The 17540-nt window shown below is 53.8% G+C and overlaps 2 protein-coding genes across 5 annotated transcripts; one reads left to right on the forward strand and one right to left on the reverse strand.

Moving 5' to 3' along the window:
* Positions 1 to 53: 53 nt before the first annotated feature.
* On the forward strand, positions 54 to 10573 carry xpot (exportin, tRNA (nuclear export receptor for tRNAs)). Of its 4 annotated transcripts, XM_076043961.1 has the most exons (25): positions 57 to 327; positions 1525 to 1678; positions 1833 to 1915; positions 1999 to 2055; positions 2327 to 2396; positions 2500 to 2718; positions 3243 to 3427; positions 3546 to 3714; positions 4452 to 4709; positions 4842 to 4880; positions 4956 to 5018; positions 5226 to 5350; positions 5436 to 5580; positions 5921 to 6040; positions 6115 to 6209; positions 6331 to 6400; positions 6501 to 6739; positions 7109 to 7394; positions 7466 to 7655; positions 7745 to 7861; positions 8018 to 8133; positions 8229 to 8276; positions 8364 to 8435; positions 8581 to 8637; positions 8934 to 10573. In XM_076043961.1, the coding sequence occupies exons 2-25, from the start codon at positions 1592 to 1594 to the stop codon at positions 8958 to 8960; spliced, it is 2937 nt and encodes a 978-aa protein (XP_075900076.1). In that variant the 5' UTR covers positions 57 to 327; positions 1525 to 1591; the 3' UTR covers positions 8961 to 10573. The 4 variants fall into 4 exon arrangements, 3 of the variants coding, with proteins under 3 accessions (XP_075900076.1, XP_075900078.1, XP_075900077.1); XR_012928836.1 differs by lacking the exons at positions 8364 to 8435; positions 8581 to 8637; positions 8934 to 10573 and having other exon boundaries at positions 54 to 327; positions 7745 to 7931; positions 8229 to 8261; XM_076043963.1 differs by lacking the exons at positions 57 to 327; positions 1525 to 1678; positions 1833 to 1915; ... (1 more) ...; positions 2327 to 2396; positions 2500 to 2718 and adding exons at positions 2796 to 2836; positions 3008 to 3050 and having other exon boundaries at positions 3142 to 3427.
* Positions 10574 to 10575: 2 nt separating this feature from the next.
* rtcb (RNA 2',3'-cyclic phosphate and 5'-OH ligase) lies at positions 10576 to 17329 on the reverse strand. Its single transcript, XM_076043964.1, has 12 exons — positions 17173 to 17329; positions 16784 to 16862; positions 16410 to 16477; positions 16042 to 16141; positions 15795 to 15951; positions 15448 to 15604; positions 14870 to 15029; positions 13504 to 13679; positions 12429 to 12617; positions 12248 to 12358; positions 12033 to 12152; positions 10576 to 11183 (listed from the first exon to the last, which is right to left on the reverse strand). The coding sequence occupies exons 1-12, from the start codon at positions 17263 to 17265 to the stop codon at positions 11076 to 11078; spliced, it is 1518 nt and encodes a 505-aa protein (XP_075900079.1). The 5' UTR covers positions 17266 to 17329; the 3' UTR covers positions 10576 to 11075.
* Positions 17330 to 17540: the final 211 nt, after the last annotated feature.

The following is a 17540-nucleotide window of genomic DNA, read 5'->3' on the forward strand; positions in this document are numbered from 1 at the left end:
TAAAGAAAGTCAGACACACAACCAAACACCCGCCACGACACATCACCGGCGACAACCCACAATATTCACATTTTTGCCATTTTCGCCGCAGCAAAGCGCTGAGTAGTGAGTGAGTGAGTGAGCGAGTACTTCCGGTGGTGGTGACCCGGATGTGAAGCGGGTGGACACGCCGCACCGTCGTTGCCTATGTCGTGTGTGTGTTGTGTATGTGTGAGTGGAGCCGAGCCGAGCGACGTTCGTGTGAGGTTTTTTTCTTCTGGTGATTAGCGGGCGATCGGCGGCGGGCTGACGGCTGGATGGCAGCCGGCTGGTCGGGAGCGGAGTAAGGTGAGTGTCCGGGCTCCAGTCGCTGGAACAGGGAGGCTAAACTGACGCAGAGTTCGTCACGGGTAGTTTTCTCTCCGCGCTGATGTGATTGGAGGAGGCGAGCGGTAGCGGATCCGCCACCAAGCTGCCTTAAACCGGATCAGAAACAACGTTAATGCTGCTCCCCGACCTCCGGGACGGTCCTCCTCGCTGCCGAAGGAGCCTCGCTGGCCTCTTTCCCACCACTACCCACCGCTCCGCCGGCTCTCTGCTGCGTCAGGTGGCCGTGGAAGCTAGGAGGCTAGCGCTAGCGTGCGTTAGCCGCCGCGGTGCTACGTGCTGCCTAGAAGGGGATGGAGCTCTGGGGAGGGGGTCCTGCTGCCGGGCCATGGCGAGAGGTGGCTCACACGGAGCCCGGGGCCCACCGGGGTCCACCGGAGACCCGACTGCGCCCCCCGCTCGGCGGGTTGCAACCGGTTGCATCATGTCTGTCAACCACCTCCTGCCGACACACACACACACACACACACACACACACACACACACACACACACACACACACACACACACAGAGCGCTGACTCACCTCATCCGGGGTCAGCTGCTCACCTGGGCGTCATTGTTGTTGTCACGCACACAAAGCTACTGCAGCCTTAGCCGACCACGTGATGCAGCTGTCAACGGTCGAGCTGGTGTCCGCCGCCGAATAGCCAAGCAGAGCAGGCCAGACTGTCCAGCGGCCAGCTCCTGCCGACTTCACACAGGTGAAACCGACCAGGAGTGAATACAAAACAAAAATCATGGTCCAATGTGCAGGCCCAGGTCCAGGTCTAGATGCTTGTCCAGGTTCAGGGTCCAGAGGTCTGGGTCCAGACAGGGCGCAGGTCCAGGCCCAGGTCTAGATCCATATGCTGGTCCATGTTCAGGGTCCGGATTCGGGTCCAGACACTGATGCTGGTCCAGGACTAGGTCCAGGTCAAACCGACCAGCTGTGAATACAAAACAAAAACCATGTGTCTGCACTGTGACTACATCACTACATCACCCACTTCTCCGCCCCCTGCTCACCCTGGAGTGCAGCAGCAGGTTCTCCTCTTGGCATGTTAGCACGTAGATTAGCACCGGAGTGACCGGACTGCCTGGTTCTGGCGCTGACAAACCTTTCTGGACTCCATCTCACCGAGCCGGCCGCCTTTTGTTCCACTTCCTGTCCCCCCAGATGAGAGGAAGCTGTGTGAGTGCACCACGCAGGAGTGAGCGCCCCCTGGAGGAGAGCTAACCCACGGATGGCCTGCCAGTCTGTCGCTGCAGTCATGGACGAGCAGGCCCTGCTCGGGCTCAACCCCAACGCCGACGCCCGCTACAGGCAGAGGGTGAGTTCTAGTCAGCTGACCCGACCCCTGGGCAGGGTGGGTGGTTCCGGTGGTGGTCACATGACCCTGTAACGTCTGCCGTGTGTGTGTGTGTGTGTGTGTGTGTGTGTGTGTGTGTGTGTGTGTGTGTGTGTGTGTGTGTGTGTGTGTGTAGGCCATGGCCTACTTTGAGCAGCTGAAGGAGTCCCAGGATGCCTGGGAGGTGTGTGCCGAGGCCCTGGCCAAAGGCATTTACAGGTGAGTTTGGCTCCGCCCCCCTCGACCATGCCCATGCCGGGTCTCAGGTTTCTAACGCCCCTCTCTCCCCCTCCTCCTTTCAGTGACGACCACGTCAAGTTCTTCTGCTTCCAAGTCCTGGAGCACCAGATCAAGTTCAGGTGAGGGAGATGAGGGTTCGGGCTCTTCTTCTTTTTCATTTCCTTCTCTTTCTTGTTCTCCTGCTTCCCTTCCTCCTCCGTGTTCTGCTTCTTCTTGTTTTCGTGCTTCTCCTCCTCCTCCTCATTCTTCTGCTTCTCCTCCTTCACTTCTTCCTTCTACTTCCCCCCCCCTTCTCCTCCTTTTTGTTCTTCTTCTTCACCTCCTCCTTCTTTGTTGTTGGTGGAGGTGTTTGCCGGTGGTCTTCTCACCTCCTCCCTGTGTGTGTTGCAGACACGCTGGTCTGAGTGCAGCTCAGCAGCAGCTGGTCAGAGAGACGCTGATGAAGTGGCTCCAGTCTCAGGTACCAGCGCCAGGCTCCTCAGCCTCGCCATCTCCTGATTGGCTCCTACTCCTCCTCCTTCTCCTTCTTCTCCTTCTCCTGACTCTGTCTTCTCCCCACGCAGCTGCTCAACTCCCACCCGGAGAAGCCCTTCATCAGGAACAAGGCGGCCCAGGTGTTCGCCCTGACCTTCATCATGGAGTACCTGACCCTGTGGCCCAAGTTCTTCTTCGACATCCTGTCCCTGGTGGGCCTCAACCCGCTGGGCGTGGATGTCTACCTGCGAACGCTGATGGCCATCGACGCCGAGGTGGTGGACAGGAACATCATGTACTCCCCTGAGGTAATGAGGAGGAAGTGCCAGGAGGTCCAGGTCCAGACGCTGGTGCTGGACCTGGAATCAGGCTCCAGAGCTCTGGGTCCAGGCACTGATGCTGAACCAGATCCAAGTCTAGATGCTCGTCCAGGTCCAGGGTCCAGACGTTGGTGTTTGTCCAAACACGTGCTGGACCAGGTCCGCGCTCAGGTCCAGGTCTAAATGCTGGTCCAGGTTCAGGGTCCAGAGGTCTTGGTCCAGACACTGGTGCTTTACCAGGTCCAGTGCACAGGTCCAGGTCTAGATGTTTGTCCAGGTCCAGGTTCAGGGTCTAGGTCTGGGTCCAGACACCGATTCAGGTCCATACGTTGGTGCTGATCCAGACACTGGCGCAGGAACACTTCCAGGTGTAGACACTCGTCCAGGTTCAGGGTCTAGGTCTGGGTCCAGACACCGGTGCTAGTGCAAGTCTAGGTCTGGGTCCAGGCCCAGATGAAGGTCCAGGTCCAGCTCTAGGCTTCCCCTCACTGATGGAGATGTTCCTCCTGCAGGAGACGCGCAGGAATACGCTGATCAAGGACAGCATGCGGGAGCAGTGCATCCCTCACCTGGTGGAGTCCTGGTTCCAGATCCTGCAGACCTACCAGGGCAGCCAGCCGGAGCTCACCTGTCAGTGTCTGGAGGTGGTGGGAGCCTACGTGTCTTGGATCGACCTCAACCTCATCGCCAACGACCGGTGAGGCCCCGCCCCCTGGAACCTAGCCCTGCCCATTCGCCCACCGCCAGGTGTTGACGTGTGTGTGTGTGTGTGTGTGTGTGTGTGTGTGTGTGTGTGTGTGTGTGTGTGTGTGCAGCTTCGTGGGCCTGCTGCTCAGCCACATGTCGGTGGAGGAGCTGAGGGAGGAGGCCTGCGACTGCCTGCTGGAGATTGTCAACAAGGGGATGGACCCTCTGGACAAGACCAAGCTGGTGGAGTCTCTCAGCAGAGTGCTGCAGTCAGCAGGCTTCTTCAACGTGGAGCAGGTGAGGCCTCCTGCTCCCCCTTCTCCTCCCCTGCCTCTTGCTCCGCCTCCACCTTCCCCCACCACCACCTCCTCCTGCCCCTCTTCTTTCTCCTCCTCCACCAACTCTTCCTCCTCCATCTTGTCGACCATGTCCTGCTCCTCCTCTTCCTCCCCCCCTCCTTCTCCTGCTCCTCCTCCTGCTTCTCCACCTCCTCCACCACGTCCCTCTTCCTCCTCCTTCTCCTGCTCCTCCTCCACCTTCTCCTTCACCTCCTCCACCACGTCCCTCTTCCTCCACCTCCTCCTCCTCCTCCTCCCCCCTTCTCCTCATCCAGCTCCACCTCCACCCCGTCCTCCTCCACCTCCACCACTTTCCCTTCCTCCTTCACCTCCTCACCGTCCTCCTCCTCTTCCTCTTCCTCCAACTCCACCACTTTCCCTTCCTCCTTCACCTCCTCACCGTCCTCCTCCTCTTCCTCTTCCTCCAACTCCACCACGTCTCCCTTCCTCCTCCTTTACCTCCTTTACCTCTACCCTCCCTCTGCTCCCCAACCCCACCCCCCACCCTCTCCATTCCTCCTCCTCCTCTTCCTCTTCCTCCAACTCCGCCACGTCTCCCTTCCTTCTCCTTTACCTCCACCACCTCCACCCTCCCTCTGCTCCCCAACCCCTCCGCCCACCCCCTCCACTCCTCCTCCTTCTCTTGACATGCCCACTTCCTCCCTCTCTGCCATCACCTGTTTCCTGTCCAATCAGGAGGAGGATGTGGACTTCCTGGCCAAGTTTTCGCGGCTGGTCAACGGGATGGGTCAGAGTCTGGTGCTCAGCTGGACCAAAGTTGTCAAGACGGGTGGCGGCGGCGGCGGCGATGGCAGCGAGGAGGCAGCGGCGGAGATGCTGGCGGCGCTGGAGGCCAAAGTGCCACTGCTGCTGCAGCTATTGGTGCATGAGGACGACGACATCTCAGCCAATGTGGTGGGATTCTGCTACGAGTACCTGCACGTGCTCAAACAGGTGTGTCTGGGGGGCGGGAGGGGAGGGTCTATGAGTTGGTGGGTGGGTGGAGCTAGGAGGGTGGGCGTGGCTAAGGGTTGAGGAAGGAAGTGTGTCTGACTGCTGACTGTCCCGGTTGGTTTATCTCCACAGCTCCCTCTGCTGACCGAACAGCAGAAGGCTAACGTGGAGGTGAGTCTCTCTCTCTGTCTGTCTGTCTGCTGTGATGTCATCGACTGTGACTGACCGAAGCCCCGCCCTCTTCAGGCTATCATGCTGGCTGTGATGAAAAAGCTGACGTACGACGACGAGTACAACTTTGACAACGAGGTGAGTGAGTGTGTGTGTGGGTGAGGGTGGGGGTGGGGGGGTGGGTGGTGGTGGTGGTATGTGCAACTCTGTGTGTGTGTGTGACCATGTATAACTGTATTTGTGTGTGTGTGTGTGTGTGTGTGTGTGTGTGTGTGTGTGTGAGAGAGAGAGAGAGAGAGACTATGTGTAACTCTGTGTTTGTGTTTGTGTGTGTGTGTGTGCGAGGGCGAGGACGAGGCCATGTTTGTGGAGTACAGGAAGCAGCTGAAGATGCTGCTGGACCGTCTGGCCCAGGTGTCTCCTGACCTCCTGCTGGGAGCCGTCGGCCGCGTCTTCACCGCCACCATGCAGTAAGACTCCGCCCCTCCGCACCGCTCGGACCCCCAGGACAGACTCCTCCCCCACTCACTCACTGTGTGATCCCTGCTGTGTTAGGAGTTGGCAAACGGCTCCCTTCATGGAGGTGGAGGTGGCCATCCGGTTGCTCTACATGCTGGGTGAAGCTCTGCCCGCCTCCCACGGCGCACACTTTTCCGGGGACACGACCAAGACCAGCGCCCTGCAGGACATGATGAGGACGGTGAGTGGGGACCCGGTCTGGTCTGGTCTGGTGCAGTCCGGTCTGGTCTGGTCCATTCTGGTCAAGTCTGGTCCAGTACGGTCTGGTCTTGTCCATGCCGGTTCGGTCTGGTGCAGTCCGGTCTGGTCTGGTCTATTCTGGTACATTCTGGTCCATTCTGGTCCAGTACGGTCTGGTCTTGTCCATGCTGGTGCAGTCCGGTCTGGTCCAGTCCTGGTCTGGTGCAATCCGGTCTGGTCCGTTTTGGTTTGGTGTGGTCCATTCTGGTCCAGTCCTATCTGGTCCACTCCGTACGCTCCGATCAAATGCTGACGGCTACGCTGTGCTCTACTGCCCCCAGCTGGTGTCGTGTAACGTGTGCAGCTACCAGCACTGCTCCGTCTCCCTGGAGTTCTTCGAGACCGTGGTCCGCTACGACAAGTTCTTCATCGTGGAGCCACTGCACATCCCCACCGTCCTGGTCAGAACCAGCCCGTCACACTGTGGCTCTGTGTGTGAGACACTGTGTGACCTCTCCTCTTCCTCCTCCTCCAGATGGCCTTCCTGGACCAGCGAGGTCTGAGACACAGCAGCCCGAAGGTCCGCAGCAGGGTGGCCTACCTCTTCTCCCGCTTCATTAAGACCCTGCAGTGAGTCACTTCCTGTTTGAGGAGGAGGGGGAGGATGGTTATGGTGGTGGTGGTGGTGATGTAATAATGACGACAAACAGGAAGTGATGTCAGCCAACCCCGCGTGTGTCTCTCCCGACAGCAAACACATGAACGCCTTCATCGAGGACATCCTGACTCGCATCCAGGACCTGCTGGAGCTGGCCCCCCCCGTAGGTGGCCCCACTGACCCCTGTCCACACAATCCCCCTCCCCCGGGTGGGTGGGGCCACCCAGACTGACCCCGCCCCTCCTTGTGGTGTCGCCCAACAGGAGAACGGCTTCCCGGCGCTGCTGACCAGCGACGACCAGCTGTTCATGTTCGAGGCGGCGGGCGTGCTGATCGTGGGCGGCGACAGCGCGGTGGAGAGGAAGCAGGCGCTGATGAGGAGCCTGCTGCTGCCGCTCATGGACGCCTTCCGCCTGCTGCTGGCCAAGCTGCTGCAGGAGACGGAGGAGGAGAGGCAGGCGGTGCTGGCAGACTGCCTCAGCCACGCCGTGGGCTTCGCCAGGTCAGCCCTGACCCCTGACCTGGAGGTCACTTCTAGTTGTGACCTCTGGTAGTGACCCCTGGTGGTAACCTCTAGTAGTGACCCATGGTGGTGACCCCTAGTGGTAAACTCCTAGTAGTGACCCCCTGGTAGTGATCCCCTCGTGGTGACCCCTTGGTGGTGACCCTTGATAGTGGTGACCCATGGAGGTGACCTCTAGTGGAGTACCCTGCTGGTGACCTCTAGTGGTGGTGACCCCTGCTGGTGGTGACCTCTGCTGGAGACCACTAGTAGTTAACTCCTAGTGGTGACCCCTGCTTGAGACCCACTAGTAGTGACCCCCTGGTGGTGACCTCTAGTAATGACCCCTCTCCCCCCCTCTGCCTGCAGCCGGACCAGCAAGGCCTTCAGCAACAAGCAGACGGTGAAGCAGTGCGGCTGCACCGAGGTCTACCGCGACTGCATGCAGGCCTTCCTGCCGGCGCTGAGCTGCCCCGTCCAGCGGGGGGCGCTGCGCAGCTCGGTGCGCTCCTTCCTGCACCGCATGATCATCTGCCTGGAGGAGGAGGTGCTGCCCTTCATCCCCGCCGCCTCAGAGCACATGCTGAAGGAGTGCGAGGCCAAGGACCTGCAGGAGTTCATCCCCCTCATCAGCCAGATGACGGCCAAGTTCAAGGTGGGTGGAGCCTCAGCCAGGCCACGCCCACTGCCGCTGCCCGACCTCTGACCTCTGACCTCCGCCCACAGCGGCAGGTGTCCCCCTTCCTCCAGCAGGTGTTCATGCCGCTGGTGCTGGCCATCTTCGAGGTGCTGGCGCGCCCCGCGGACGACAACGACCAGACGGCGGCGCTGGAGAAGCAGATGCTGCGGCGGAGCTACTTCACCTTCATCCAGACGGTGACGGGCAGCGGCATGAACGAGGTGCTGGCCAATCAGGGTGAGTCTGACTCCGGCGCCGCCTCTAGGCTAGGCTAGGCTAGGCTAGGCCAAGCTAGGCTTAAGCCTGTGCTTGCTGTGGCCGTGCAGGGGCGGAGAACATGGAGCGGGTGGTGTTCACCATCATCCAGGGAGCTGTGGACTTCCCCGACCCCATCGCCCAGAAGACCTGCTTCATCATCCTGTCCAAGCTGGTGGAGCTGTGGGGTGAGAGAGGGCGTAACTTTGTGTGTGTGTGTGTGTGTGTGTGTGTGTGTGTGTGTGTGTGTGTGTGTGTGTGTGTGTGTGTGTGTGTGTGTGTGTGTGTCACTCTGTGTGTCACTCTGTGTGTCACTCTGTGTGTCACTCTGTGTGTGTGTGCAGGAGGTAAAGACGGGCTGGTCGGCTTCCCAGACTTCATCTACAAGCACATCGTTCCCGCCTGTTTCCTTGCTCCCCTCAAGCCGACCTTTGACCTCTCGGATGCTCAGACAGTTCTGGTGAGTCTCTTCCTCCCGCCTCCTGGCCCCCCCCGAGGGTCCATTGTGACATCACGGGTCTTGCTGCTCACTGATTGGCATGTTGTCTCTTCCAGACGCTGTCAGAGTGCGCACTCACGCTGAAGATGATTCATCTCAAGAGGGTGAGCTGCTGCTGCTGCTCCTGCCCCCTGGTGGTGACCTCCTGGTGGTGACCTCCTGGTAGTGACCTGCTCTGTGTTGTGTTTCAGGGGCCGGAGTTCATCCAGTTCCTGCAGCAGGAGTATTTGCCCTCCCTGCAGATGGCGCCAGAGATCTCACAGGTAGGTCTCTCTCTCTCTCTCTCTCTCTCTCTCTCTCTCTCTCTTTCTCTCTCTCTCTCTCTCTCTCTCTCTTTCTCTCTCTCTCCCTTTCTGGTCACTTGGAGGTCGGAGGTCAGATGTGATGTCTGAGGGCGTGTCGTTGCAGGAGTTGTGTCAGGTGATCCAGCAGCCCGACGTCAAGGTGCTGAAGAACTACATCAAGGTACAACTCCATCCATCCATCACACATCCATCCATCCATCACACATCCATCCATCCATCACACATCCCTCCAGCCATCCATCATCCCTCCAGCCATCACACATCCCTCCATCCATCACACATCCCTCCTCCATACAGTCATCTATAATCCCTCCATCCATCACCTCTCCATCTATCCATGTATCATCCCTCTATCATCATACATTCATCTATCATCCCCCCATCAGCATCTCTCCGTTCATCATCATCATCCCTCTGTTCATCATCATCCCTCTGCTGTTGTGTGTGTCTCTCCAGGCGTTCTTCCAGAGAGCCAAGCAGTAGCAGTGTGATGCTGGCCACCACCCACAGAGGGCGCCAGACAGGAAGTGCTCCAACACTCACCACCAGACTGAAGGACCTCGGCACAGCAGCTGCTTTGCACTCGAACCTGCCCCGCATCAGCGGGCCTGGGCAGTGAGGGGTGGGGCCCAGTGCCCTGTGAGCTGGGGGGGAGGGGGCGGAGTCAACCGTGAGCCACGAGGGCGCCACCTGGTGGACAAACTGGGGCATTTCCCCCTCTGGACCACCATCACCACGACTCCACTCTGGGAAAACACAAACCACAGGGGGAAAAAAAACAATACATGAGAAGGGCTGAGCTGATTGGCTGGGAGGCAGCTGGCTCCTGATTGGTCCCCAGGGTGCCGGGGGGTGTGACCAGACCGAACCGAGCTGGAATATTTTCAGTGGGGCCGCTGGCTTGACGGCCAGACTGAGGAACAAAGTGTAAATAAGAGAATTAGATGTAAATAAGGTTCCTGTTGGTTCTAACCGGAGGACAAGCAGGAACTACAGAGAACTACTGGGAACTACAGAGAACTACGGGAAACGAGTGGAGTGGAAAGTGCGGCTGCTGATTATTTAAAGGTGACCTTCGGTTTGACCTTCAGTCTTAACTCAAAGACAGAATTTGTCTCACTTTACGTTTTGGACTCGTGCGGATGATGAGGTGTTTTTTTTGTGCAGACTGGACCTTTATTTTGTTGCGTGCTCAGCTTCCTGTCCAACCTCCTGTTTCCCATTTTGTCGTCACCTTCATTTTCAGTTTTTTTTTTAAACTATTTGCGACAATTCAGGACGATCGATTGGCAATTATTGATTATGCAACCTGAGTAATACTGTGAACCCATCCGTCAGTCACCATCCAATCAGCGATGTCAACCTGCCCCCTTCTCCTCCCCCAACCAATCATGAATTTGACTTTTTTTTTTGTCAGAATTGACTTTTTGTTTTGTTTTTCTTCCCCTGAAGCTTTAAATTTGTGGGACTTTTGCTCCAGACTTGCATAAAAGTGCCTGATGCAGCAAATACATTTCAACTTCCTTCAACTTCTTCTCCTCCTCCTAATCAAGTCATTTAGGCTCCGCCCACCAGCAACACTTTCAGGAAGTGACCACAGTGTCCATCTGGGAAAGGTGGAACTCGCTGGTTGATGCTGGTCTAAAAATAGGAAAAGGAAAAAAAAAGAAAAAAACGTGCAAAATAAGCTTAGCTTAGCTTCACGCACCTCAGTGGCAAACTGGTAGCTGTTAGCTGCCATGCTAGTTGCTAGCCACAGACTGAGCTAGTGGGCCATGTGGAGCTCAGAGCTAAACCAAGTCACAACAACACTTCAATTCTGCGCTTCTAATGAGGATTAAGCTCTCACCGACACTCAAAGGATAGCTTTTAGCTTAGCATACGACTAGCCTAGTTTGGTTGTCCGGTCGAAGAGCTCAGGTTACACCTTTAACGTACATGGAGAATCAGTGCTACGTTAATTTGGAGGGAAAAAGATTTTTTTTGTTGAAACAAATGAATTTTGTGTTTATTAACAATGAAATATTGTTTTCCAATATGTTGCTTATCCTTCTGGAAGAACCAATAAAGTGTTTACTAACCGTCACACGACTCAAGCAACAGTCTCCCGACTTCCTCTTTTATTCGACGCCGAAGAAAAACAACTTCCTAATTCCTTCCTTCACAATAAAATGCAACACACTTGATTTTTGGAGTCAGATACATTGGGTTGTACCAGAAAGAAATAAAGAAACAGGCAAGGCCCCCCCGCCAACTCTCCTCTCCAGTCCAATGAGGTCACTTTCTGTGTGAGTCCAAGTCCAGAGAGACGTGGAGCGATTTGGGACGCTGGGTGAAAGCAGCGCTGCCCTCTAGTGGATGTGTTGCTGAACAACACAGGGAGGAGGTGGGCGGTGAGGGTGAGCAGGGCAGCATCAAACCAATCACATTGAGTCACTGAGTCAGTTCAGCCACCAGTGACTCTTTATTCTAAATCACACGTTTGTTGGCAACATAAAGTTTCTTCACCGCAGAAACGAAAAGTGTTCCTCCTCCAACAGGAGGCGCTAAACCCTGATTGCTGATTCTTCTTCTTCTTCTTCATCCTCTCCTTCTCCTTCAGCCCTTGATGACGGCGATGGGCCGCAGCTTGATGGCCTTCCTGCTGATCCCGGCGTCATGACACGTGTTCACCACATCTGTCACGTTCTTGTAGGACTCGGGAGCCTGCAGAGGGAGGACGCATGATTGGTTGATTGGTTGGTTGGTTAGGTGGAAGGGGGGGGGGGGGCAGTAGTCAGACTACATCCCGGGGACCATATGCAGCCAGTTTATTCACTTTTTACTCCGGCCCACCCACATTAGTAAAGCCTTATCAATGCTTTCATTTCCCTCCGTTCTCACATTTTACTGCCACATTGATGATGATGATGATGATAGCCTGAAGAATAAGATCACTCTAAATTACTTTTAAATAGCAGTAACTGTTAATACGAGAAAAAAAGCTGTATTTCATTCGCTTAATTTTCAGTGTTTAAAGAGTCCCTTTCACAAAGAGGATGTCAAACACGCTGATTTTGTTGCAACTTTGCTTTGGTTCATTTTCAATTGACATTAAGGCAATATGTTTTCAACAACATCCCATAATATATATTTTTTCCTCCTGTGAACCCATTGTGGCTCCACCAGTCAAAAAGTTGGCCCACACCAGGTCTTGACAGTCCAGGGATGGTTCTAGGAGGTTCTAGCTTGTTCTGGGGTGGTTCTTTGGGGGTTCTAGGTGGTTCTGTGATTTTTCTAGGAGGGTCTAGGTAGTAATGTGAGGTTCAAGGTGGTACTGTGATTGTGCTAAGTATTTCTTGGTGGTTCTGGGTGGTTCTGGGTGGTGGCGTCAGGCCAAACATGGGCAAACTATGAAACTGCAAACTGTATTTTTTTCCTCCGCCAAGATGGGTCACCAAAAATCTCCATCCATCTGCTGCTGCTGCTGTGGCCCTTCTATCACATTTTACAACCCATTGTGGCCTCACCAGTCAAACAGTACCCACCCCCCAAGCGCCCCAGGTCTACACCCACCTCCTCCATCACCAGCTTGGGCGAGGCCACACGGATGGCGATGCCCTTGTCGGCCAGCTTGTCCAGGACATCCTGGAAGTCCAGATTCCGGCGGGACTTGGCCCGGGACAGAGCGCGACCCTACGGGGGCCAGACACACAGGAAGTCAGTCACGTGACCTGGTGGTAGGCAGTGGGGGCGGGTTAGCATGGTCATCTGGAGGACAGAAGTCGTACCGCTCCGTGGCAGGTGGTGCCGAAGGTCTCGGTCATGCCCTGCTCCGTTCCCGTCAGGACGTAGCTGCAGGTCCCCATCGTCCCTCCGATCAGCACCGGTTGCCCTGTAAGCTGCAGCAGCAGGCGGCCAATCAGTGATCAGCGCCAGCGATCCGCATCAACGGCGACGGCGGACACTCACCTGGTAGTCGACGGGGATGAGTGGGTGGTGCGGGGGGAAGGCCCGGGTGGAGCCCTTCCGGTGCACCAGCAGGGTGCGCTGGCGGCCGTCCACCACGTGCTCCTCCACCTTGGCGATGTTGTGCGACACGTCATAGATGACGTGCATGTCCAGGTCATCGGGCGTGGTGCCAAACACCTTGGAAAAGGCCTGCAGGGGGCGACGGTTAGGCGGTGTGAGTCTGGTGTGACACAGCAGAAGAAGCTCGACTCACAGATCTACTGCTGCAACAACTTGGCTGTGTCTCAATTCAGGGTCTGCATCCTTCGAAGGAAGTGCCCTCCGTCGGAAGGAAGCGTTCTCCAAGGGCCCGGCGGAGAAGGCCGAACCCAAACCCGCCTCCCTGGTAACCACACGGGACGGTCTAGCCTTCGGCGTTCCCTCCTGCTGGCCAACCCCGGAAGTGACGTTTTCATAGCATCAAGCTAACAAACGATTGGTTTGCCATCTGACGATGGCGTAGGTTGTTCAAATAAGTAAAAACCCTACGTTAAAAACTGAATATTTTATGTGAAATTTCAATACTTAAATTTATACGTTGTGTCTTTGCCAGTAGATGGCGCTAATTTCAGCTGACTTCCCAGGATCCCAGGATGCTTTGCAGCAGCACGCAAAGCATCCTGGGATACAGAGGGATGCGAAGGATAGTAGCGGTGTAGCCTTGGAATCGGCTAAAAGTAGGGCGCATTTGGAGCGTCCTTCGGATTTTCGGTAATTGGGACAAGCCTTCGCACAGTGCTATGACGCAACTTCCTTTCAAATGCATACTTCAAGGATGCAGACCCTGAATTGAGACACACACACACACACACACACACACACACACACACACACACACACACACACACACACACACACACACACACACACACACACACAATTTGTCAAAAATATATATTTTTCGATACTGAAAATTAAAAACAATACAATATGACTTCTCCGTAGTATCAATATGTTGGTACTACATTGAGGCAACATTGCTTCGCCGCCAACACACAAACACTCCGAGCGCTCCCTCAGCGGGAGGGGGTTTCACCTGGCGGGTCAGGAAAGTCATAGAGGAGCGGTTGACCCAGGCGTAGTTCCCCGCCGCCGCCATCCCCTTCAGGTAGTCCTGCCCCTCCTGCGATGTGATGCGGGCGCATGCCAGCTGCCGGTCGTTCACTGTGATCTTGTCCCGCTTCATGGCTTTCTCCATGGCCACCAGCGCATCTGACATCACAAAGTGCTCAGCCTTCAGGGTCGAGCGCACCGGCCCCGCCCACCTCTCACACTTCACTTAGCCAGGAAAAAAAATCACATCCGCCGCGCGTATATATATGTATATATATATATATATATATATATATATATATATATATATATATATATATATATATATATATATATATATATATATATATATATATTATAGCTGTCAGTCGATTAAAAAAATTAATCCGATTAATCGCATGGTTTTCCATAGTTAACTCACGATTAATCGCAAATTAATCGCATATTTTTTTTATCTGCTCTAAATCTACCGTAAACTGATTTTCCATTTTTTAAATAATCATATCAACATGGGAGTAGGCAAATACTTGCTTTATGCAAATGCAGCACGTTTATTCGTGTTGGAGCAATGACAAGTACTACTAACAAAACAAAAGATGCACAGGGTAAAAAACAATGTTGTGCGTGTGTGTGTGTGTAAATAGAAACACACACTCAGGTGTCCATCTCAAGACCTTTCATAATGATCACTGATCGGCATCTCTAGGATCAAACAGACGTATTTTGATCAAGTCTTCCTCTGTGGGTGTGTGTGTATTTGTTTAATCTCTCTCGCACTCTGATACAATGTACTGACAAATATAACATACAAATATGATCGAATTTGTCATTCGGTTTTTATTTTGAAATTAGTTTATTTTGAAAATTTCGGATTTTCTCGTTTTTTTGAGTGACTTCCTGTTGACGAGGATCGCTCACGGCTCGCGCACAAAATAGCGCAGACGCCGAAACAACTGCATGGCGCGAGCCGCGCGCCTGTTCGCGTCTAGTGTGAACCACCACATTGATTAATATGGACACCGAATGGAAGCGCTCGTTACAGTAAATGCATATCACTTTTGTCCTGTCAAGACTGCCATCTGGCAGGGTTTTGAAGTGGAACTTTCCATTTACAATTGACGTCTTATCCATGTTAGTCCTTCCTAGTGCTCATCTACGCTCAGTGTCTTTTTCTTTTTTTTGTTGTGTTTACAAGCCGGGTGCAAGCGTGTGACTGTGTGCTGTGAGTCAATTCATTTCCCGTTTCCACAATCTACGGAGCGGCCAAAGGTTCAAAAAGCACCGTGTGCGTTAATAACGCGTTAACTTTGACACCCTTAATATATATATATATATATAAATGTGCTCACCTGTCGCCACCTGGTGGCCGAGGCCTCTGCTGCCGCTGTGGATCATCACACACACCTGCCCCTTGTGGTCGATGCCCATCTTCTTGGCAGCGTAGTCGTTGTAGATCTCGTCGACCACCTGGATCTCAGCGTAGTGGTTCCCCGCCCCCAGAGTCCCCAGCTGCAGGTGCACGCCAAAACACACACACACACACACTTATATCATATTATTTCCCAAGTGGCCATTCGAGGTACTGCAGCCAAAAAAAAAAGAAAAAAAAAGCATTTCCCCCCCCATCAAACTGCAATATAAAAATAAAGGCCTGCAAAACGGTCCATAGGACGACCTTTTACCTGTAATACAATTCATAGTGAATCTTTCTATTGTGGATTTTTATTAAATCCACATTTTATTAAAAATGTTTTTAATAAAACCCTGAAAAATAGTTTTAAGGATGGTGGTGATGATAGTGATGATGATGGTGGTGATGTTAATGATGATAACGATGGTGGTGGTGGTGATGGTAATAGTGATAATGAAGGTTGTGGCGGAGGTGGTAGTGATGGTGATGATAATGATGGTGGTGGTGGTGGTGCACCTGCGGCAGGCCTCTCTTCTTGGCCTTAGACGACACCTTGCTGGGGTCGGCCTGCAGCATGCGACCGTACTCCTCACAGTGCTCCTTGTCCTCCGCCCAGGCGTAGCCCTCCCTCAGTGACCAGTCCACGCCCATCTCCAGCGCCTCCTCCAGGTCCCTGCGCCAACACACACACACTCTCAGAACTAGATACCAATACCAGGCTATCATTACGGAAAAAAGGCGAGTTTTCTTTCCCAGTGGCCATTCGAGGTACTGCAGCCAAAAACACCATAAAACAAAACCTTAACAGCATTTTTTCCCCATCAGACTGCAATATAACAATAAAGGCTCCGCCCCCTCCTCACTTGGCTCCCATGGGGATGACGCCCTTGGAGCCAACGCCCACTGGGATGTGGTCGAACAGTGATTGGGCGAGCTGCTCCTTCACCGGCTGGACGTCCCGCTCGTCCAGGTTGGTCCTCAGGAGGCGCACGCCGCAGTTGATGTCAAAGCCGACGCCCCCTGAGGGAGGGAGGGAGGGAGGGGTAAGGAGTGATGTCAGGTGTGAGGAGGTGGGAGAGGGAGAGGGGGGAGTAAGGAGGGACTTCCTACCCGGAGACACCACGGCGTCCGGGTTGTTCATGTCAAAGGCCGCCATGTTGCCGATGGCGAAGCCGTATCCAGAGTGGACGTCCGGCAGGCCGATGGAGCGCTAGGAACAGCACAGGGTAACAAGACTTGGGTCACATGACCTCCACTGACCTCAACTGTCACCATGACCACCAGGGGGACTGAGTGACAAATAATACATACACACACACACACACACACACACACACACACACACACACACACATATATGTAATTTATATATGTATGCATATATAATGTCAAAACTGGGAGCTACTAGACCAACTGCAGCGTCATTGTAAGAGGGGAGGAGCAACACAACCACCTGTTGGCTGCGTGTTCACACTCACGTGCACAATCCCCGGAAGTGCTGCGACATTCCCGATTTGTTTCATGGCCGGAAGGAATCCTCCCACTCCTGGAAGACAGAGCCACAGTTTTGGTTTGTTTTTTAATTTTAATTTTTTTTCAAATAGTATTCAGTGTTATACAACACATACATCGCAGCAAAACAAAGTTATACTATGCAACAATAACATAGTCATTTATAAGTAAAGGATAGATCAACATTTTCACAAGCAGTGTCCAATCTGCCTGGGCATTGTCAGGCAATATTTGTGCAATTTTGATCTTGTGTAGAGCTGGAGTTTGTACACGGCCGCCGTGTGTGTGTGTGTGTGTGTGTGTGTGTGTGTGTGTGTGTGTGTGGTCGTCGCCAGCTCACCTCCTCCTCTGCAGGCGTTCCGCAGCTCCTCGAACATCAGCTTCTCAAGAGGCTCGTTGACGTAGAAGTTCCCCTCCACCTTGACACGTGGGGTCAGCGCCAATCAATCAATCAATCATGTCCCAGATAAAATACAAACTACGTCATCCAAGTTTCACGCATGTAAAATTAATGTAGCTCTCCATCAGCGTGTGAACATCGTCAAGGGGCTTAAAATGAACTTTAAAAACTCAAACTGACCCACAATTTAATTCATCTGTTCATATACATTTTTTTAAAACAAAAAAACACAACAACAACCCAACACGTCACTGCCTTGCGGAAGTCTTGTCTGCTCGCCGGCATGTGCTAACACACAGCTCGCTGCTAGCTCCTGCGGCCCCGCCCACCTGCATATTGGGGACGAAGCCCTTCTTGATCCTCCAGCAGTTGCTGCCGATCTTCTCCAGGAACTGCAGCTCATCGTTGTAGTTGCGACTCATGGTTCAGCTGGCCGAGACTCTGATCGCACGCACTGCTGCAGCGTCTCACCAGGTTCGGTAGCAACAACAGTGCGCATGTGCAAGAAGCGTCGGTCAAAGTTGACCGGGTGACGGCTACACCACCTGGACAAACTAAAGCATTCAACTGTGATACTATTATTGTACAATATATATATAAAAAATTCAACTACCAGTATATAATTTTTTTTCTTCAGGACGCTGATCACACACTTCGCGTCACGATCGAGTTTGTTTATTTTCAGTCAACTGGACTC

Source organism: Nelusetta ayraudi, unplaced genomic scaffold, assembly GCF_046127955.1.
Source record: "Nelusetta ayraudi isolate G7.1 ecotype Tasmania unplaced genomic scaffold, CSIRO-AGI_Nayr_v1 ptg000079l, whole genome shotgun sequence".
Lineage (NCBI taxonomy): Eukaryota > Metazoa > Chordata > Actinopteri > Tetraodontiformes > Monacanthidae > Nelusetta > Nelusetta ayraudi.